The sequence below is a fragment of the Carassius auratus genome, chromosome 11 (assembly GCF_003368295.1).
Source record: "Carassius auratus strain Wakin chromosome 11, ASM336829v1, whole genome shotgun sequence".
Classification (NCBI taxonomy): domain Eukaryota; kingdom Metazoa; phylum Chordata; class Actinopteri; order Cypriniformes; family Cyprinidae; genus Carassius; species Carassius auratus.
Genome location: NC_039253.1, coordinates 951,958 through 974,002, shown reverse-complemented (window position 1 = coordinate 974,002; position 22,045 = coordinate 951,958). Strand labels below are relative to the sequence as shown.

General features: G+C 34.9%; 3 protein-coding genes across 3 annotated transcripts; 1 reads left to right on the top strand and 2 right to left on the bottom strand.

Annotated features, from left to right (window-relative positions):
- Positions 1-434: 434 nt before the first annotated feature.
- Positions 435-3,500, bottom strand: LOC113110658 (2',5'-phosphodiesterase 12). The gene is made up of 3 exons (XM_026274790.1): positions 2,253-3,500; positions 1,082-1,160; positions 435-1,016 (listed from the first exon to the last, which is right to left on the bottom strand). The coding sequence occupies exons 1-3, from the start codon at positions 3,468-3,470 to the stop codon at positions 574-576; spliced, it is 1,740 nt and encodes a 579-aa protein (XP_026130575.1). The 5' UTR covers positions 3,471-3,500; the 3' UTR covers positions 435-573.
- Positions 3,501-5,745: 2,245 nt separating this feature from the next.
- Positions 5,746-16,229, bottom strand: LOC113110673 (V-type proton ATPase subunit S1-like protein). The gene is made up of 7 exons (XM_026274811.1): positions 16,057-16,229; positions 11,775-11,815; positions 10,281-10,342; positions 8,947-9,182; positions 8,601-8,651; positions 7,798-8,041; positions 5,746-6,612 (listed from the first exon to the last, which is right to left on the bottom strand). The coding sequence occupies exons 1-7, from the start codon at positions 16,155-16,157 to the stop codon at positions 6,376-6,378; spliced, it is 972 nt and encodes a 323-aa protein (XP_026130596.1). The 5' UTR covers positions 16,158-16,229; the 3' UTR covers positions 5,746-6,375.
- Positions 16,230-17,173: 944 nt separating this feature from the next.
- Positions 17,174-19,564, top strand: LOC113110688 (40S ribosomal protein S23). Its single transcript, XM_026274825.1, has 4 exons — positions 17,174-17,263; positions 18,510-18,669; positions 19,139-19,259; positions 19,366-19,564. Exons 1-4 carry the CDS (start codon positions 17,260-17,262, stop codon positions 19,510-19,512), a joined length of 432 nt encoding a protein of 143 aa, XP_026130610.1. The 5' UTR covers positions 17,174-17,259; the 3' UTR covers positions 19,513-19,564.
- The last annotated feature ends 2,481 nt before the right edge of the window (positions 19,565-22,045 follow it).

Below are 22,045 nucleotides of genomic sequence, written 5' to 3'. Positions count from 1 at the left end.
TTGTTTACCAATGGATGCACTGCAGTGAATGGGTGCCGTCAGAATGAGGGTCCAACGGTTTAAATTTAACATGCATTTATGATGGATTTGTTTAAATCATGCAGCTTCACTAGACATTATTAACTGATAGACGAGTGGTTGTGGATTATTGTGATGTTTTTATCAGCTGTTTGGACTCTCAATCTGACGGCACCCATTCACTGCAGAGCATCCATTGATGAGACACTGATGCAATGCTACATTTCTCCAAATCTGTTGAAGAAACGAACTCATCTACATCTTGGATGAAGTATTACTTCATGAGGAAACTGGTTATTTCCAATCACTCTTATGGTTTGAAAAGCAGGGTTATTAAAGCAACATCACTAAATGTTGGATGAATTTAAACCGTTGCATATTGTAAATACATCTTTCAATATTTCCAAGTAGGTGTGTGTCATAACTGGCATTTGATAAATATCACACAATCCTCATCATCAGTTTCCATTTGTACAAATAAGAATGAAGCGATGTGATAAATATAAGCACAATGCTGAAATCTAAAATAGATTTTAATGAAACACGATGATCATTTCACTTCCACTTGAGGTCACACACCAGTGCGATGTGATCTGACGGGTGCGAGACGCTCGGAAGAGCCACGCAGGTCGTGACCTCCTGGAGGCTGGGTAGAGGAATCACCTGCTCCACCTGAAGCACATGCGGCTCCACGAAAATATAGTCCAGACAGCCCTGGAAGCCTCCGACGTAGTTAGTGAAAGCTGGGACCCCGCAAGCACTGGCCAGCTGGAACGGGTTCATCAGTCCCACCTGGATCTGCTCTTCCGGTCCATTAGAGGCCCAGTCGTCATGATTCTCCGAGACGGATCCGTCACAGACGAGCTGGAAGAGACCGGAGGAGGGCGTGCTGTTGAAATCACCCGAGAATATGAGTCCGGCTCCAGGATGCTTCTCTGTCACAACCTGCTTCATGTGTTTCAGGGCCACTGCAATCTGAACCAGTCGAATGTTTCCCCCTGAACACACAGCAGACTTTCAGAAACTGTGACGCAAACTTCAGTATATTCACACTGATTCTCACCTTTAGGGTGCCAGTACAGGTGTGTGTTTCCCACACATAATATCCTTGACGGGTCACACAACGACTGCAAGACGGTCACCTGAGAAATCAGGGTAGAGATGCATTTTTGTTAGTTTTCCAAAAATCAAGATGATTTAAAATGATTTGAAGCATTAAAACAAGCCACATTTTTAAACTACAAATATTTTAATTCAAGAAAGTAATTGCAAAATGGTGCAAAAAAAAAAAAAAGATTATATATAAATGAATATTTAAAATAAACAAAAAGATATGACTTAAAATTATTTAAAAGCATCGATAAGAATAAGCCAAGACAACTAAAAATCTATATATTTTATATTTTGACTCAAAACAATACTAGAAAAAAAAGCTGTATAATTTTTTTAATAAAAATAATATATTTTTTATTTTGACTCGGAAAAAAATACAAAAAAAAACTATTCTTTTTTTAAATAAAAAATAATATATTTTTTTATTTTGACTCAAGTTGTGTACATTTTTATTTATAAAAATAAGAGTAAGATAAATAAAAAAAAATCATTTTAAAATAAATAAGGCATTTAAATGGTTTAATGACAAATAAAAATCAAGATATTTCTTATTTTAATTAAAGAAAATATTGATTAGAAAAATATGTAAAAAAACAGATAATAAAAATAAGATAAAAAAATAAAGTAGATTAAATAAGATATGAATTAAAGATAAAACAAGCAATAAATTAAAACTACCAAAAATATATATATTTTTTATTTCAAGAAAATATTTATTAAAACATTTTTAGAGAGAAAAGCTGTTAAAATAAGTATATAAACGATCGAGAAAACAAGTTACATTACAATAAATGATTCACAATATTTAAAGTAAAACAAAACAACAATCAAAATAAGGCAAAAATCTAAATATTTCTTTAAAAATAAATACAGGATTTCCAGTCTTGAAAATCCTAGATATACTGTATGAGGCAGCTTAATTTTAAATGTGATTTTTAGACCTGAAAAAAATAATGCATATTGTAATATATATATATATATATTTGTTAAAATGATTGACATTTTCACAGATTCTGCAAGGGGTGCCCAAACTTTCGAGCCCCACTGTGTGTGTGGTGTGTGTTTGTGTATATATATATATACACACACACACACATATCCACCAAGTTACAGTGAAATACCTGCAGCATCGTGGACCTGCTTCCAATCTTCTCCTTCAAGCTGGGATTAGTGGACACTTTCTCCATCAGCTCCTGATGAAGCGGATCCGTCATCAAAGCCTCGCTCAGCATGATATCATACTGCTGGACCAACCTCAACTTAGACCTCCGAAAATACGTGGCCAGACCTTCATGCTGCCTTTCCTTGATCCTAAAAACCCCTTCCAATCCAAACGCATCTAACGCAGGAGATAAACTATCTACAAAAGCACCTTTATCCACCTCCTGGAGGCAAACGATGTCAGCGTTGTACCCTGACAGCTCCTTCTTGATCAGATTCTGCCTGTAGTCCATTTCTAAAGCGTAGGGTGCACAGTAAGGATACAGGACCGTTTTGGAAAGATCAGTTTGAGCGTAGATGTCAGCTAGGATGTTGTAAGACACAACCCTCAGTGAAGACTCATCAGAGATCTTCTGAGTGAACATGTGTCTGGTGTCAAAGCTGCATGTTCCCGGACCGGCTTCAACTACGCCTGAAGATACTAGATCCTTAGGTTCCCCGAACCTGGATCCGTCCCCAGGCGTGCATTTCAGCATCACCTTCAAACCTATGTCCTGATTGGATGGCGTGAACACACGCTCACATCCAGCCTCCATCCAGGAGTCTTGATCTCCACTTATATGTGAATTAGGAGAGGTTTCTTTGAACCATTTGAACTTAGAGAGCTTCAGATCTCCAAACTCTATCTCTAGTTTGGGACAAACTGGAAACCCTGCCATTAGAGATTTTGGGAGCTCGGATAGAGTGAATGTTGGAGGATTCAGTTCTACTTTATACTTAATATCACCGATATGCAGCACTGCTCCATCTAGCCAGGCGCGCGCGTTCACGGTGTCCTCGGGAACGCGGGTTTCGTTCACGCGCAGGCTGATTTCTAGTTCACCCGCTTCTGGGGTCTCGGTTTTTTCTTTGTTTGGTTTGGATTTCTTCGCTTTGTTTTGGCTGTTGGCTATTCGAGCCAGGGCTTTCCCCAGCGGCTCTGTCTGCTCTCTCAGCATCTGTTTGTTACTGCCGTTCAAATTGAACGAGATGGTCAGTTTGGACTCGCGAGGCACGCATCTCACCACACATCTCTCCATCTTCAGGTTTCTGATGGTTCTTAGGATTGAAGAAGGGGGAATGTAACGGGAAAATAGCTTGGTTAGCCGGTTCAACATGAGCGCGGGGAAGAACAACATCCGGTGTCATCCACGATCACGAAACGCTCTTTTTTTATCCAGAACTCCAGATTCGATATATCGTGAATTGCGTCTAAAATGAAATTATGATATATTTATGTTTAGTTTAATTTTTATTAAATCGGTTATTATATCAGTAAATAAAGGCGCTGAAGTTACCTTAAAACAGATTTTAACGAAAACGCTGATCTCAATATAAGGGTTATCTCATTGGTAATGGTGTCATAAAGTTATTATTACATAATTATGTAAGCCTGTCTATGGATTTTTCTGTGGTCAGTGGAAAAGAGAACACGGTGTTAGTGAATTAAAGGATACATAAGATTAAAATAAAAACAAATTAGATTAAACGAATGCATTAGGGGTACTAATGGGTAAAAAAATATTGGATGCTTAACTTATAATATATATATATATATATATATATATATATATATATATATATATATATATATATATATATATATATATATATATATTAAAACAGTATTAAAAAGTTTAGAGCGGGAGATTTTAAATTATATAAAAAATGTTTTTTATTAATATTGTTTACATCAATAAAATATTATTTGAACAAAATATTTACAGTTATTATCTCAATTCATTTATTTATTTATAATATTTTCACAGTATAAATTTGGCCTTTATACAAATTAGATTAAAATAAAAAAAAAATTCTAACAGTAGCCTACTGTATAATAAGTAGAAAAATAGCAATAAAGTTACTTGATTTTTTTTTGTGACATTTTATATATATATATATATATATATATATATATATATAACTTATTTAATTTTTTAAGTATAATTCTTACGTTTTTAAGTATAAATTTGATTTTTATACAAGAAACTAAAATTTTGTTTTAATAAATATTAAAAATATTGATGCTCTACGTAAAGCAAGCTAAAGAACGTGATCTTTTAAACTCATACCTGAGTATTTTATAATGCCACTAGGAGGCGCTATTTGTAAGTGGTTGATTTCTTTAAAGCTGTTAAATAGTTTGTCGAAATAAAATCTCATAGTTATAATAAACTGTATTTGATAAATGCACTTTTAGTCTACCTAATTATGGATTAAATTGAAAACAGTGCACAAATAATTCTGCAACATAACTGTGCTGCTGGTTTTATTGAACTCAGCTGAGAGGACAATAATAATAATCATCATCAAACATGAATACATCATAACCCATTTCACATCTCTCTATTTTATCTGCATAAATATCTGCTGAACAAAGTTAAGCTATTAATAGGTTCCCAAAGACATATACATGAAAAAAAAAACTTTTCCCATATTTAACACATTATGATATTACCAATATGCATGGTACAAAGCAAACAGTCAGATTATTCTGGTTCAGAAATGTCTCTAGCCACTGGCATGCTGCATGTTCACTACATTAAAACATCATGTTGCTTCCTTTGTTGTTTTGCTTCAATCGTCAATTAAAAAGTAATAAGAAGCCGCTTTTCACCACAGCCAAAAACATACACAAAAGACTAATCAAAAATGATACAAAACCCAGAGTTAACATACAGTCTACATATTCTCAAAATAACATCAGTAAAGAAATCAAAGTATTTTCTCACAATTTTTTTGCAACTCGAGGGAAAATGTTTCAGATTGAAACATCTATTTGCTGGTTACACACTTTATTGAAACCATCACACAGTATGTTTGAATATTAGTTCGAGTTTTTGCTTATCAGCACCAATTTCATTATCAATGGGGAAAAGCATTTTTTTCCCCATCTGTTTCATTGATACACAAATTGAAACTATATTACATATGGTTTATTCACAGTTTAAAACTTCGAAGTCAACATGAAATCAAAATACTCTCTTAATACACATTCCTGGATTTATTCTGATTCATTGTGCTTGTTGTTCACCATCCTATGGTTTCCATCACAGGATAAAAAAATATTTAACAGTTATTGAGACTTTTTATTTCATAATTCATAAAAAAAAAGTTTTTTTCTAGCAGTTTATATCTCTTGATTCAACTGATTTTTTTCTCACGAAACATAATTGCAATATAAAAACTCAGTAATGTGAAATATAAACAAAACAACTGTGAGATATAAACAATTGTAAGTTAAAGCTCAATTGTGAGATAAAAACTCAATTGAGATATAAACATAAGTATGATATAAACTTAGAATGTTATGACATAAACTCAAAATTGGGGGGAGATATAAACTCTGAATTATGAGTTACACATTCAGAGAAAAAGTCAGAATTATGAGAGAAAAAAAGTAAAAATTGCAAGATATAAAGATATAAATATTTATATTTCTCAATTCTGTCTTTTTTCCCTCAAATATAAATTCAGAATTGTGAAAAAGAGTCGCAATAAATCTTTTGATATTTTCAATTCTGTAGCAGAATTGCTCTTCCATAATATCATCCAATCAGTTCCAGATGAAAAAAATCAAGATGTTTTATGCACAAATACGTAAAATTACAACTGCAAAATTGCTTGCGAAACACCATTTTATATTGACTTCAAAGAAGCATCAGTACTGAAGTTAAATCTGGTCCTTAGCAGTCAAACAGAAGCTAAGACAGACGATGCAAATGCAAGATATATATCAATTATTGTGCTATTCTGAATTGCATTCAAACATCTGAAGATCTCCTTCCCCTATAACCTGATGCTGAATGTTTAATTCCTAGATTTTTGGTGAGAACAGGTGGATATCTCCCAATCCTCCGGTGTGCTGAGCCTGTAAAGCTCTCGAAGGAACCTGATTCGGACTTCCACTGTCCCACCACAATGATGTCACTGCCGTGGTGCAGTCAGTCCCAAACGGCTTTGATGCTCTGCTCGGATGAGAGTTTTCTTCCCGTCCGGCCTCCAGAGCTCACAGTCACAGAAGTGTCCGTCTCTCTCGGGACTCTAGAGGTTGTTCTTCTCTGTGCTCTCTGCTTCCGTGCTGCGAGGGAAGTAGACGGTGGTCTTGTGCTCTTCGTAGCGGTCGATGTGCTTCAGGTGAACCACCATGTGCAGTGCGTAGGCCAGCACCAGCAGCAGGATCAGAGACGTGATCAGACCCATCAGGATGGCAGGAGTGAAGAAGGTCGCGCAGTCACTGGCCGCCGCAAACTTACTGGACTGAACGTTAAACGCCTGGATCTGTGAGGAACAACAGAAGAAACAGCACATCACTATCTATCTATTTATCGTCTGTCTGTATCTGTCCGTCCATCTGTATCTGTCTGTCTGTATCTGTCTGTCTGTCTGTATCTGTCTGTCTGTCTGTATCTGTCCGTCCATCTGTATCTGTCTGTCTGTATCTGTCTGTCTGTCTGTATCTGTCTGTCTGTCTGTATCTGTCTGTATCTGTCTGTCTGTCTGTATCTGTCTGTATCTGTCTGTCTGTCTGTATCTGTCTGTATCTGTCTGTCTGTCTGTATCTGTCTGTATCTGTCTGTCTGTCTGTATCTGTCTGTCTGTATCTGTCTGTCTGTCTGTATCTGTCTGTCTGTATCTGTCTTTCTGTATCTGTCCGTCCATCTGTATCTGTCTGTCTGTCCGTCTGTATCTGTCTGTCTGTATCTGTCTGTCTGTCTGTATCTGTCTGTCTGTCTGTATCTGTCTGTCTGTATCTGTCTGTCTCCCTGTCTGTCTGCCTGTCTGCCTGTCTGTCTGTATCTGTCTGTATCTGTCTGTCTGTCCGTCTGTCTGTATCTGTCTGTCTCCCTGTCTGTCTGCCTGTCTGCCTGTCTGTCTGTATCTGTCTGTCTGTCCGTCTGTCTGTATCTGTCTGTCTCTGTCTGTCTGTATCTGTCTGTCTGTCGGTCTGTATCTGTCTGTATCTGTCTGTCTTTCTGTATCTGTCTGTCTGTCTCTGTCTGTCTGTCTGTATCTGTCTGTCTGACTGTATCTGTCTGTCTGACTGTCTGGATCGATCTGTCTGTCTGTCTGGATCTGTCTGTCAGTATCTGTCCGTCAGTCTGTCTGTCTGTCTATCCATCTATCTGTCTATCTGTCTATTTTATCTGTTTTCTACTTGACAAAGTATTGTTTTCTACTTCTCCGTAATGTAGAAATAGCCAGAGAAGTTCCAGGCAAAGCAGAATATAAGTCATAGTTTTCTATATTCCAAATTAAAAAGCATTTAATTTCACCTAAACTCCTCGTGTTCTTCCACACAATCTGGACTGTGAGCTTTTAAAAAAGACGCTGCTCTCACGCCAAACCACACGCTTGTGTAACCACATTACACCCACCAGAGGCTAAAAATACAGCGCAAGATGCTACAACTCCAGTACGAGGCACTTATCAGAGGAGGATGGAGGGAAAGAGATGCCTGCCAACCTGGAAGTCGGTGAAGGTTATGTGCCAGCTTGCGGCGTGGTCTGTGTTGGCGCTGGGTACCAGCAGCGTGTCGTACTTCTGCAGGCTGCTGACGTGCTGGCAGTGATAGGAGTTGGTGGAGGGCGCGTACACATCTGTAGCATTGAACACGGCCTCGTGCGTCCAGTTATAATGGATGTAAACGTTATCCAGAGTGAACCAGTTCTGTCCCGCAGACTCGTAGAATGTGTTTGACATCTGTAGTCTGTGGAAATAATCACGTATTTATCTCACAAAATTATATATATATATATATATATATTTTACTCTAAATTCAGATTGGATGAACTACATTTGGAGGTACTGTGCTTGGACTAATATTGACACATCTGCGATGATAAAAAAAAAATAATAATAATTTGATACAAATGGAAACTATTAACATTCTATAAAACCTTATAAAGAGGTTTGAATACATTTAAATTTTATTCCATTAAATTCCAAATCTGTCTGACTGACTACGAAATTATTATTGATGAAAACCTCTTTATAAATGTAAAGATGTTAATATTAAAATATTTGAATATTAAAAATAAAACAATTAATTTTCAAACATTGGTGCCTTTTGTCATATCGCTTAAATGTAAAATCACTGTATTGTAGTGGTGTAGAGTATAAATATAAAACAACTAAAATTGTATTTTATATACAATTATTATTTTTATATTTTAGGAAATGTAGTCATACAAACAAATTAAAATACCATGAATTAAAAAAAAATATAATTATAAAAATGTATTTATATGAAGTAAATAAGGAATAACCTGATAGCGAGGCCTCTTAGATCTTCCACATCGCCGAAACGTAGATTGAGTCTGCATAATAATAAAATATGTCAAAATAGTATTAAATATCCATCAAGTCAAACATGTAAATTCATTAGCTTTCAAATTTTCCAGCTCAATTATACACCAGGCTGAGGTAGTTTTTAGATTTTGATCATTTATTTATGGAATATGTCCAGGTAATATTTAAAAGTGCATTGTGATATTAAGTAGAACAAAACATAATATATATATAAAAATTTTTTTTTTACATTTCTAGACCTATTTTTGTGAGACAAACTGTTAAAAAGTACATTTGCATCACCGGTGTACATGCTGAACTCACATGGCTTTGTCTTTGCTGCAGAAGGAGCCTTTGGTGTCCACCGGTGCGTCTGGGCTGAAGGTCCTCTCTGTGAGGTCCACCAAACTGTGATTCCTGTACCTGATGGCCAGTTTGCGGGCTCTGAAGAGGATGCAGGTCTTTCCGTTGTAAGAAACACTCAGAGGAGAATACAGCAACATTCCTGGAGACTGAAGCAACTTCCTGCGTGGAGGAGCGTGAAGCGGCCATGCGTACGGCTGAAACAACAGTGACATGAGCAACATACAGTACACTATCATTCTCAAGTTTGAGGTCGGTATTATTGTCTGATTATGTATAGAATTTAATAAAATGTACAATAACTGCACAAACTATTGTGACAACACACATCCATGGTTAGACAAGTTTGGGTTTGAAAATATTTTAAATGTTTTGCTCAGCCAAGCTTAAATTGTTCTGATTAAAAATACAGGAAAAATATTTAAATTCTGAAATATTATTACAATTTAAAATAAGTGTTTTCCATTTGAATATATGTTAAAATGTAATTTATCATTCAGATTAAATGCTGTATTTTCAGTATCATTACTCCAGTCTTCAGTGTCACATGATCTTCAGAAATCATGAAAATATACTGATTTGCTGCTCAAGAAACATTTCTGATTATTATTAAAGTGGCACTGTGTAATGTTTCATGATAAATCATGATAAATGTCATTTTTCTTGATTCTTTGATAAAAAATAAAGTTAAAAACAGCATTCATTTAAAAATAAATGTTTTAATGTCACTTTTGATCAATTTAATGCATTCTTGCTGAATTCAAGTATAAATTTCTTTCAGAAATTGTGTATGTAAGACCTGTTGGTAAGTTGTCACAATTTAACCTGCTATTAAGCTTTTAAAGTTAAATCTAAACCTATAATAAACCACAAAACAGTTGATTGAACTGCAAATATGTAAACTGTAACATATTTTAAATCTATGTAAACCACAGATATTTCAACCAACAGACAGTATATTGTAATTAAATGTAATTAAACAACTATTTTCAGGAATAAAAGTCTTGAATGAAATACTCTTGAATCTGTGTGTGAGAACTAGCCCCGTTCTCCACTATGCTTTGCAACACACCTTATATTCATGAAGAACAGTTTACAGAAATCATATTTGCAAAGGGAATTAGAGACTTTTGGGGCACCGTTACATATCCAAAATCAGTGAAAGTCCTGATTAAAAATGTAGCATGTCTGTAATCTGTTTTTTCAAAGACAGTGCAGTCTGTGAAGGATTAAATTCATCTGCTTTGGAGGGAAATCTGCACAAGGTCACAGTGTCTCGTCTGGTCTGGTCTCACCTGCAGCGCTCGTCTGAGACGCACTTCAGCCGCAAACACCGAGCCGTCAGCGTCCACCTCATCTGCACAACAACACATGCTCAATAAATCTGAACAAATATTTACTCATTTATTCAAACAAATATGCAAAAATAAGCATGTTTCTAAAGGACTGTGTGCACTATTACATAACATACTTAATGTTTTTTAAAAGAAGTCTCTTTTGCTCATCAAGGATACATTTATTTTTTGATAAAAAATAAAGATTCCTTTTTAAAATAACGGTTTTCTATTTTACTATACTTCTATATAATTCATTTCTGTGATGCAAAACTGTATTTTCAGCTTCTTCAGTGTCACATGATCCTTCAGAAATCATACTAATACACTGAATTATTATCAATGTTGGAAACACTTAATTTACAAATACATACGATACATACACATTTTAACAATTTATTTAAGTTCCCTTCAAAGAAGTAACTTAATGGGACATAAATATTATAGATGCAGTTAAATATATCAATTAATTAATTAAATACATAATTAAATACAAAAATCATAGACCAGTGGCATGCACACACACACACACACACACACTCACACACACAAACACACACACACACACACACACACTCACACACACAAACACTCACACACACAAACACACACACACACACACACACATTTAAAAAAAATGGAACCTGTAGTACTTCTAAGAATTCTTTGATGAATAAAAAGTTTAAAAGAACAGTATTTATTCAAAATAGAAATATTTTCTGACAATATAAGCATTTACTATGGCTTTATTAAATCAATAAAAAAATGATTTCTGAATAAAGTATTCCTTTTTTTTAAAAAAAAAAAAAGAAAGAAAGAAAATTTTACGCACTCCAAACTTTTGAATGGTAGTGTATATTGTTACAAAAAAAACAAAAACTTTTTGGTGCAGATTCTGATATTTATATGGACAGAAGTTGCTGGAATTCTGATGCTTGTAAAGTAAATATGTGAGCATTTTATAACAGATATATATATAAAATCAGTTGTCAATCTCTCTCTCTCTCTCTCTCTCTCTCTCTATATATATATATATCTAATGCTGATTGATAGATGAAGAAATAAATGCTCCACAAAAGATATGAGATGTTCTGGAGGCTTGTGAAGATCATTCCTCCACTAAGGAAGGGAAATGTTCTTCGAAAGATCCCAAGGATCAGATTTGAGACCAAAAAATTATTGATGGAGAATCAAGTAAACCTGCTTCCGTCCAAAAAATGTGTTCATCATTCAGCAGCAGCTAAAGCTGGACATTTGTACAATTACACTAAAAGAGCTTTTACTGGATCAAAAAGTCTAAACCAACAATCAGACGACAGAAGGCATGCAGTAGACCTTGTAGATTGAGTTTTGATCATGTCGAACATTTAGAAATGTGCAGATCAAATATGATACATTAGGATTTTCAAAGAACCATTGAAGAAAGAAATCAAAGTTATTATTTAAATAACTTACTTTGTTGGAATCTGATGTCTTGGGATGGTGCATCATCTGAGCTGTAAGAATGAGAATTTAATGAGTGCATTATATTACAGATGAATACCTGAAATCATATTTATAGTTGGATCCAATCATTGGTTCTCAGCTGCAGATCAGATCTCCACGTGTTATGAATATGAATGAGATACAGGAGGCTTTGATGCTGTGAGTCACTGCTGGAACGTCATCATCCGTGAAGTGAGACCAACTCGCTTTCAAGTCACTTCGCTTTGTTCCCGCAGGATATTTCTATTGCTCGGGAGATCTCAGTTACGTTTCCTTTAGGCAACAGTTTTGCTTCAGACGTTTCTCCTGAAATGCCTCAGGAGAAATAAATATACACACAAACGAGTCATGATAAATGCTCGAGTTCATATTGAGGAATAGATCATCAAAAAATGAAAATCTGCTGATAATGTGCTTAGCCTCAGGTCATCCAAGATTAGGATGACTTTGTTTCTTCATCAGGTTTGGAGAAATGTAGCATTGCATCAGTGTCTCATCAGAGGATGCTCTGCAGTGAATGGGTGCCGTCAGAATGAGAGTCCAAACAGCTGATAAAAACATCACAATAATCCACAGCCACTCGAGTCTATCAGTTAACATCTGGAGAAGACAAAAGCTGTGTGTTTGTATTTAAATAAATCTATCATTAATATGTTTTTAATTTCAAACTGTTGCTGTTGGCCGAAAAGTTTATAATATTGTTTTCCCTGATAAAAAAAAAAAAGTAATCTTGTCTGAATCAGGAGCGTTTACAAGTTTTAAACAAATGGATTTTGATAGGAGAGACAACAGAAGATGGGCTTTTTCTCTGAAGGAAGCATTATTATGGACTCATGTTTTAGCTGGAAGAGACAGTTAAAAGTTAAAAACATCTTAATGATGGATTTGTTTCTTTCAAACATGCAGCTTTCATCTTCTCCAGATGTTAACTGATGGACTTGTGGATTATTGTGAACTCGCATTCTGACGGCACCCATTCACTGCAGTGCATCCATAATGCTACATTTCTCCAAATCTAATAAAGAAACAAACTCATCTACATCTTGGATGGCCGGAGAGTGAGAACTATTTAAGCTAATTTTCTTTTCTGGGTGAAATGTTCCTTAAAGATGTCTTCAGAATAACAGGTGAGGTTTCCTGGGTCTTTTTCTCAGAAACATCCGAGAAGCAGGAAACGTCTCAAATTTTTCTACTTTTTAAAAAAAAAAATTAATCTTATCGCTGTCTAGGAGAATCGATTTAAATCTGATGTGTGATTTTCTTCTGTATGTTCTTGTGATTTCTTCCACTGTAAGACGGATTACTGAAAGATGAACAGTTTAACCGTTTAATCTCTGAGTAATGCTGCTGAAATGGGCTTAACCTGGCTCTCAGACGTGATTATGGGTCAGTCTGACCGGCGCTGGCACATTATGTCAGTCAGGGATCAAAGAAAGACGTGAGGATGTCATCGGTTAGCGAGGATGAAAGAGAAGAGATTGTGACTCGTATATAAATATATATAACGCATATAAACAAATGATCTCTTTAGCCTGAGTTTTCCTCAGATAAGGCAGAAATGCATTCCAGTGTTGTTATTGTGAACTAATATGAATAGTATTCGAATCATTTTTATTAACTGAAATAAAGGTGACATAAAATTAAATATAAATATTAACCAACATAAAAAACATCAAAAAGATTGAAATATTGTAACTGAAAAAGTTTATGTAAAATTAAGTAAAAAATTAAAGCTAAACTAATGAAAAATGAATTAAAATGTATAAACATTTGCATTAGTATAAACATATACACACATATAAATATATATATAAAGCTACTAAAAAAAAAAAAAAACACGACAAAAAAATAAAACGAACTAAAATTTTCTAAAAATGTAAAACATAAAAAATTTAAAATATTAATAAAACTCTTATGATACTAAAATTAAACTTTTTTGCAAGCAAACATGTTAGGGTTATCACCAGCATGCCACAAATGCCATCAACACGGTTGCATTTAAGGAATATATTTAACTTGACCCGCTGCTTTTCAATACTAAAAGCATGTGTTTGTTGTTGTTGTGCATCATCACAACATCAATCTAAGATCATTGATCGCTTCAGTGCAGAGGATGCAGTGACCTGTGAGTGTGGATCTGCCCTTGTTCACGCAGGGGGTGTTTGTTCACCTGCCCTGTAAACAACAGCAGACCTCTGACGTTTCTTACTATTTTCTCATAAACTGCATCAGTAATTCACTCCCTCGGATGACTGCGTCAAATGAACAGAAGCCCACGAGGGAGATGTGGGAGGGTTTGTGTTCTGTTATTGTTGCATAACTATATTTAGCAAAACAGAGAGTCGAACTTGACCTGCACAGCACCATCCAAAACAACAACCTGAGCGAATACAGCACAGCTAAGGAAAGCCTGAAGGAAACACAAATCCCTCCTTCTGTCTGCTTTATCCTTTTTAATGCTGCACCTGAACACATTTATATAATCGATGACATCTGCTGACTGCTTCAAAACGCATGTAGCATATTTCAGTCAGGACGCTTAGAATAGAGTGTCTTTAAAGTTCTGTCGGCATCTAGATGCTTCACCAAATCAAATCTGTTAATACACAGACAGCTAAAGCCCAGACTGGCCTACATGTAGTAAAAGTCCATCTGTGCAAGTGGAGAAATGCTACACGCTTTCAGTTCCTAGAAGCAATGTGCTGCCAATTAGAGGTGTGTTTTTAATACGATCTGCAGCATGGACTGGAGAAACTCGACATATGTGGCCATAAAAAATGCCTACTGCTTCGAAAACAACAGGAAGAGTTGCATTCACTGTAAAGAGGTTCAAATAAAACAATTATTGGAGTATGTTGTACAAGAAAATACTACTCAGCAAATACCATGACATTTTGAAGAATAACTATTTAGTTGCAAATTCATTTTGCAATTTCTTTTTATATATATAATTTTTTCTACATATGTTAGGGGAGCACATTTGGATTTCTTTGCTGATTTATTTATGTGTTTATTTACTTATTGTTTTTTGCATGCATAAGCAGGTTTTCTATCAAATAAAATAATGAAATGTAAACAATTGCATTTTTGTTCGTTAATTATTTGTTTATTTATTCCTTCTGCATTTTTACAACACATATGTGTGTCAAATTAAATATTTTTTTTAAATAGATACTATATATGAATAGATATAATAGATTAAATAGATATTTCAAATTAATTTTATGGATTTTTTAAATAATTTTTTGCTGGTTTATTTTATGTTTATTTACTTATTATTTCAGCATTTTTACAACATGTCAAATTCTGGAAAAAATATTATATAAAATATAAAAATAAAAAAATAAATCAAATACAAATATGAATACCTTAGACATCATCTGGTGGATAAAGATAAAAAGTCAATCTGGCATCTTGTTGAAACACCTTTATTTAAAAAAATTTGCAGGCTCAAAAAAGTTTTTAAATTATTAATTTTTTATTTAAATAATATAAACATTTTTCTACATTTCCTTTTTTTACACACTCAGCTACTTTTACTGCATTTATTGTGAGTATAATGTGCATGTTGTGTGTGGTGTATTTTGTATTGCACCAGGTCTTTTTGCATATTGTCTATTATAAATTATGATGGTCTGCAGCTGCCTTTGAAAGATCTTCTCCTGTGGATTAATAAAATGCTATTAAAATCTACCAGTCCCTCTATAAACAAGTCAAAAATCAACAAACTCATTCGCACAAAAAGTTATTCATTCATTAGTGCATCAAAGATCAATTATTAATAATAAACACGCGTCAGACTCATGCATACAATAAATAAATGATTCATAATGCGATCATGCAGCTTGAAGGTTTTATGTGACGTTCAGCCAAAAAATAAATGGAACATGAATCATAATTACGTTTTAAAATTAATTTATTATCGTCTCAGCTTGAAGCTCAAGCAGATGCTCCACATTCCTGACATTCCTTCAGTGATGCTGATCATTCCTGCCCTCATCTCATCCAACACATATCTCTGCTTCCAGTTTTAGTAGCAAATATGGATCTGTAAACTGATGCCGATGGGTTTTCTCTTGTGTTTCACTGCAAGAGCCCTTCAGTCGAGTCTCAATGCAGACATGAAGGGTGGACAAAGAAGGCGAGCATTAGTTGTCTCTGCCCCACCAGTTCATCAGCGTTTAATAAATGCATGCACAGCCAGTATATACAGTCTTTGTTTCTTAGTCTTAATTCAAAATAATGCACTCACCTTCCTTCCACAAAGGCAGACAGCTGCTCATAAGACGAGGATATCTGCAGGAAGACAAAGGAAAATAACGCAAGAGACATTGGGCGCCGCGTTGATGCCATGTATCATCCAGATGAGTCTGTCAGAGATGATGCTGAACGCTGCTGCTTCATAATCTGCTTTGATAACGAGCGCAGCCTCGGAGATGATTGACAGGCACGGCGGCCAATCAGCGTCCAGCGGGCGGGATAATCCGGCGGCGTGGCCACGCCCATTCACAGCGTGTGCTGCTGACACACAAACCAGCACTGACCCATTAAACTAAACTAATTAGCAGTAATTAACCAACATAAGACAGAGGTATTAATTGGAAACTGTGACAGAAGGTCAAAACTGTTTTATCACTGCATCGCTAGTGTAGTGCACATTAACTGGCACAATAGAAATGCATAATAAAATTATGTATAGTCCTATAATATAGTTTTATATCTATTTACAATTCATAGATACACGACATTACCAATTATAATAAATTCAATTATTAAATCCAAAGGGAATTTATGTATTTATTTCACATTCATAGAAAGATAGTTGTTACAAATAATAATATATTTCATTTTTAATCCCATGGAGAGCATTTGTTTATATGTTTGTTTACAATTCATAGATATATGTTACAAATAATAATATTTCTATAATATATAATAATATATAAAAAATATTTTAAATATATTTATTTCTCATAAAAAATAATAATTTACATTTATAAAGTAAACAGGAAAAAATCCAGCACTAGTAAAAAAAAGCTAATTCCATTGTTTTTTTTTTTTGTTTTTTTTTTTTAAATGACATTTACATTAAGGTTATTACGGTCAATGCATTCTTTAAAATACTATGGAGTACCATATTGCTGCACGAATATTGTTATTATTTTTTCATTTGCAATCAAGTAGAGATTTTAATACAATGTTTTGACTTGGGTGCCGGTGAAATAAACCAGATTAAATATATTAAAGTGGTATCTCTGACATCCAAATAAAGATATGAAAGGCAAAAAGGCTGGAATTCAAATCCTTTCTTAATCTCTGATATTCAATCAAATACGCATTACGGATTTACGCGCAGGCGCTCGTTTTGACTTCCCCGCGGGGTCCTTAGAGCAGTCATTTGCGCAGAGCGTCACGTGGTCGTTCTTTCCTGTCCCCGGACTCAGAACACGCGATCATGGGTACGTGCGAGGCTTCAATAAAACTGCACAAAACGCTGTAATACTCGGTTTAATTACAGTAGTATCTTCATTTACGCGCTGTTAAATTGTTAATGCGTAAATTTCGACAAAGTGGAGTTCGCTATCAAGCAGGTTTTGTCGTTAATTTATGTTTAATGAGCCATCGTGGAGCGGCCATGAGCTGCACACACAGTCGGATGGCCGCTCCACGATGGCTCTATTATTAAACATAAAAGAACGACATATGTATGCATGTGTATATATATGTTTGTTAAAAACGTTAATTAAAACCAGAAATTCCTGTAATTTGATGATGGCTGTCTGGAGTGTAGTATAAAGATGCTCAAGTGATCAACCACATCTTCTGTAGTTTAACCCGTCAATTGTCACTGGCCCACCGGTGGGCCCACTTGCCATTAAATGTTTTAAACCGTAATCTCTTAGTCTGAACCTAAAGTAATCTTGACAAACTATATATCATTGGAAAGCTTAAAGACCGTAGTTTTGATATTTGGTGATCTTTTAATTTTTTTACAGAGCAACTAATTTATTAATATGCAAGAAGAGTACTCAGATTCATAGTGTTCTGACCTTTACTTTGAAATTGTGATGTGTAGATGAAATCAGGAAAAATCTGTAAAAAAATCTTTAATTTTCATGGACCGTTCAAAAGATAACATCCATTGTATTTGTTGAGAAAAGTCTAAAAGTGTTTTGAATATATATAAAAAAAAAATATTATCCTTTTTTGATGCATTGTGAACTATAACGTAAGTCCAGGGTTCTCGTAGCATGTCTTTTATGTGTTAGAAATGAAAACTAATACTGCCACACTGACCCTTAATACTTCTGATTGTGATGTCTACTTCAATATTGAGAAAAGTATGGAAAAACATGTTTCGGGTCACTCAAAAATGTACACTAATGGCGTTTGATGGTCATCTAGTGGAAAAGATTGGTACTGCGCCCACACAATCTCATTAAAAGCTAATTTTTTTAAGATCAGCCTCAAATTTGGAACATATTGTTCAGATTTTTGGTTTTCTGTCAGTTTAAGAGTAAAACATGTTTTGTAAAATATATATCTTATATTTTCATAAACTAAACTTCCATAACTTTTTTTTGTTATATAATCTCTAACTTTTTTCACTTCTACAATCTACCGAATGTCTGCTTTAAAGAGACCAACCTTATGTCTGTGGACCAAAGCATTCAAAATTTCTCGCTTTTTTTTTTTTTCCTCCAGGCAAGTGTCGTGGACTGCGTACTGCTAGAAAACTGCGGAACCACCGCCGCGAGCAGAAATGGCATGATAAACAGTACAAGAAGGCCCATTTGGGCACCGCTCTGAAGGCCAACCCCTTCGGTGGAGCATCTCACGCCAAAGGCATCGTGCTTGAGAAAGTGTAAGAGGCCGTGTTTGTCACAATCCTGGTGAATCAACAGAATAAAGGCTTACTCCAGCCCAAAATGAAAATAGCCATTAATAACTTACCCCCATGTCGTTCCAAACCCATACAACCTTTGTTCGTCTTCAGGACACAATTTAAGATATTCTGGATGAAATGCTGGAGGCTTGTGACTGTCCCACAAGTAAAATACAGTGTCAAGGTCCAGAAAAATTATGAAAGTTGTCGTCAGAATACTCAATCTGCCATCATACGTGCAATCTGGGTTATATGAAGCGACGGTTACTTTTTAAAGCATTCAGATTGGATTAGCAGGTCAAAAGTTATTAAACATAAAAGAACAACAGTAAATTTTAGCCATGTGGAGCTGTCTATGTATTTGAGGTTTAATGACCATTTTCATTTTGGGGTGGAGTATCCCTTTAACTAAGGAACGAATGGCTGACTCTGTTTATCGTGTTGACAGTGGTGTTGAAGCCAAGCAGCCCAACTCTGCCATCAGAAAGTGTGTCAGGGTCCAACTGATCAAGAACGGCAAGAAGATCACCGCTTTCGTCCCCAACGACGGCTGCTTGAACTTCATTGAGGTAAACTGGATTCACCAAGTCAAACTGTACACATGATGTGCTGTATTTGAGTTTAAGAGCGTATCGGTCTGGAGTCCTCAGTGTGTGGTTTCTCTCTGGGTTACAGGAAAACGATGAGGTTCTGGTGGCAGGATTCGGTCGTAAGGGGCACGCCGTGGGTGATATTCCCGGTGTTCGCTTCAAGGTGGTGAAGGTGGCCAACGTGTCTCTTCTGGCTCTGTACAAAGGCAAAAAGGAGAGACCCAGATCATAACCTGCTTCTTGTTGAAATCACAATAAAAGGAATGTTTTCAGTTCCGTAAACTGTCTCTTGTGTTTCTTGATGTTTCTGGTCCAACGTTTTAAAGTTCTTGTCTTTACTCTGCTGTTTGAAACCGAGTGCTGTTAAACATGTTTTCATTCTGGATGAGGCTTGAGTAGTGTCTTTGTGGTCATTTACGAACCTTATTTGAAGGCTTTATTGCTTATCTTGAGGAGTGTTTGTGATGATGAAGAAATGGTCTAATGCTCTTTCTCAAGCAGATGTGTTCTGATCGTTTTCACATTAGGTGTAATTGAAATGTGTTGATTTCAAAAGCTCAGTATCTGAAATGGAAATTGAAAAGTTTATTATTTGGCCAAAACCTGCTGGAACCTGGAAATCCTTTATCATAAATATTGGTTATCAGACAATCATCTTTTGTTTTGGAGAAAAAAAGTGACAATTTCAATGTGGCCTTTTGAACCATTAAAATAACCCCTGTAGAATCTCTAAGGCCTTTTTGCCTAAATGTGAAGCCAACTGATTGTTTAGTTCCTAAATCCAGACGGCTCCTGTCCTCAAAATCACATTCGGACCATCACTAGTTCCATAATAGATAAACCAAATGGGACTTGGGACACATTTGTGGTGTTTATTTCTGTGCATCTGCTCATTTGACGGCTCTGTTGGTATCCAGCAAAGTGTTCACTGGTTTGTATGATGCATTTGGTCAGGTTTCTTCCAGAAGAGGAGACACTACAGGTGTGGACTGGATCATGCAGAAGCTCTATTAAAAGTTGGAGGGAAATGATGTGGAAGAGAAACCAGAAAGTGATGTTTTAAGGTAGATGGAAGATGCATTGTCACAAATAAACACAGCTTTTGGCTTCACTTAATGAGGACACTATGACATGTCCAAACAGTTAAATGTCTGTTGTCAGTCGTAAAGACACCACTAATGCCAAAATCAAACCTACACCCAGGTTAGTGTGGAGAGTATAGATGAGGTTACATTAGGCTCTGGCTTTACCCATCTGAGCAGTATGTTTTATGATTATAGAAGCAGCTGTTATTGTTTCTAGAACATTACACATCAAAGAGCACATGGGTGTAAAATGGGAACGGTCCGCATGGATGCCTTCACTACTCCAATAATACTGATTTTCCGACTGACTGCATATGAAACCCAAGTGTACTTCAGCGCAGTGTGATTTTAGTGTCACTCAAATACTTTTATGTTTTTTTTTTTTGGTTTTATGGTTAATATTTAGATTTTATTTCATATCTTCTGTTGTCACTTTATAATTATTGTTATTTATATATTGTTATTGTTATTTCAATACTTGTTTAAAGTTGAAATGTTTTCATACACGTTTTTATATTTTATTATTTATAAATAAATGTAGTAGATGTAATTAATATAACTTAATATAATACATATATTTTAATAATTTTTCATTAATATTTAGATTTTGTGTAATATCAGTTTTCACTTAAATTTTGTTGTGCAGTTTTGTAAATTTTAAGAGTTTTTTGCTGTCTGTATAATTTTATTAATTTTTATTTGTGTGTTTTATTTTAGCAGTAAAAAAATTTTTTTTTAATGTAATTTTTTATTTTTCATTAATTGTAAAAAAAAATACAATTTATATATATATGTATATAATGTATATGTATATTTAGAATTAGCTTTAGATTTTTCATTTAGAATTAGCTTTATTAACTTTATTCACCAGGTGTCCGCAAACACAATTTTTTTTCTCTTTTTCATTTTTATTCTTTTTTTTCATTTCATATGATATTTTATTTCACTTAATGCTTATTTTGTTCATTTTCCTTTTTAAGTTCAAAGTTTTATAGTTAGTATAATAATCATTTCAGCAGCCCAAAAATAAAATAAATAGTCTTTAATAAGTCTTTTATAATATAATGCTGCTTTTTCCCCGTTTTATCATCTGCTAGGCAAAAATAAATGCTTTCAAAAAGTGATATGCTCTGTTTATGGTGTCCTTATCTGCATCACACTCACTCTTAAGGATTTATTCAGATAACTAACCCTGTTAATAGTGAATATGGAGATGCTTGACCTAAGGAAAGCACATGCAGCCTGTCCATAGTCTGCTGTATGAATGTGTGTTTTTGCTGTGGAGGTTTTGTCGTGTTCAATATCACACCTGCTGGGCTCGTCTTCTGTTTGCTCAGTCTCACTCTCTGCAGGTGCTGGAGATGCTGGATAATATAACAGAAGGACGTCCCAGTGCACCTGCGACTCATGCTTTCACAGCCCTCCAACAGACAGAGAGAGAAAACTGTTATTATTACTCTATTTACAGCTTTCCTGTAGTGTTCAGTTCAGCTAAGCTGGTTAGAAATCAGTGATTTATTTCTACATATACAGTTTACATGCAGTAAACTGCCTTCCAACAACTGAACAATCATACGTTTCATTAATACATCAATAAACCTTAAGAAGTCTAGGGTGAGATGCACTATGCAGGTGCATTATACGTTATAAGCAGATGTAATAAATACATCTTTATTCTTT

What these genes read in the sequence shown, in the direction of transcription:
- LOC113110658 (XM_026274790.1), bottom strand. Translation starts at nt 3,470, where the DNA reads ATGTTGTTCTTCCCCGCGCTCATGTTGAACCGGCTAACCAAGCTATTT. An exon ending in GCAGGTCCACGATGCTGCAG is followed by an intron (nt 1,161 to 2,252) that starts GTATTTCACTGT and finishes CTGATTTCTCAG; the next exon opens with GTGACCGTCTTGCAGTCGTT. An exon ending in CCTGTACTGGCACCCTAAAG is followed by an intron (nt 1,017 to 1,081) that starts GTGAGAATCAGT and finishes CTGTGTGTTCAG; the next exon opens with GGGGAAACATTCGACTGGTT.
- LOC113110673 (XM_026274811.1), bottom strand. Translation starts at nt 16,157, where the DNA reads ATGGCATCAACGCGGCGCCCAATGTCTCTTGCGTTATTTTCCTTTGTC. An exon ending in AGACATCAGATTCCAACAAA is followed by an intron (nt 10,343 to 11,774) that starts GTAAGTTATTTA and finishes GTTGTTGTGCAG; the next exon opens with ATGAGGTGGACGCTGACGGC. An exon ending in TGCAGCAAAGACAAAGCCAT is followed by an intron (nt 8,652 to 8,946) that starts GTGAGTTCAGCA and finishes ATTATTATGCAG; the next exon opens with ACTCAATCTACGTTTCGGCG.
- LOC113110688 (XM_026274825.1), top strand. An exon ending in GGCATCGTGCTTGAGAAAGT is followed by an intron (nt 18,670 to 19,138) that starts GTAAGAGGCCGT and finishes TCGTGTTGACAG; the next exon opens with TGGTGTTGAAGCCAAGCAGC. An exon ending in GCTGCTTGAACTTCATTGAG is followed by an intron (nt 19,260 to 19,365) that starts GTAAACTGGATT and finishes TCTGGGTTACAG; the next exon opens with GAAAACGATGAGGTTCTGGT.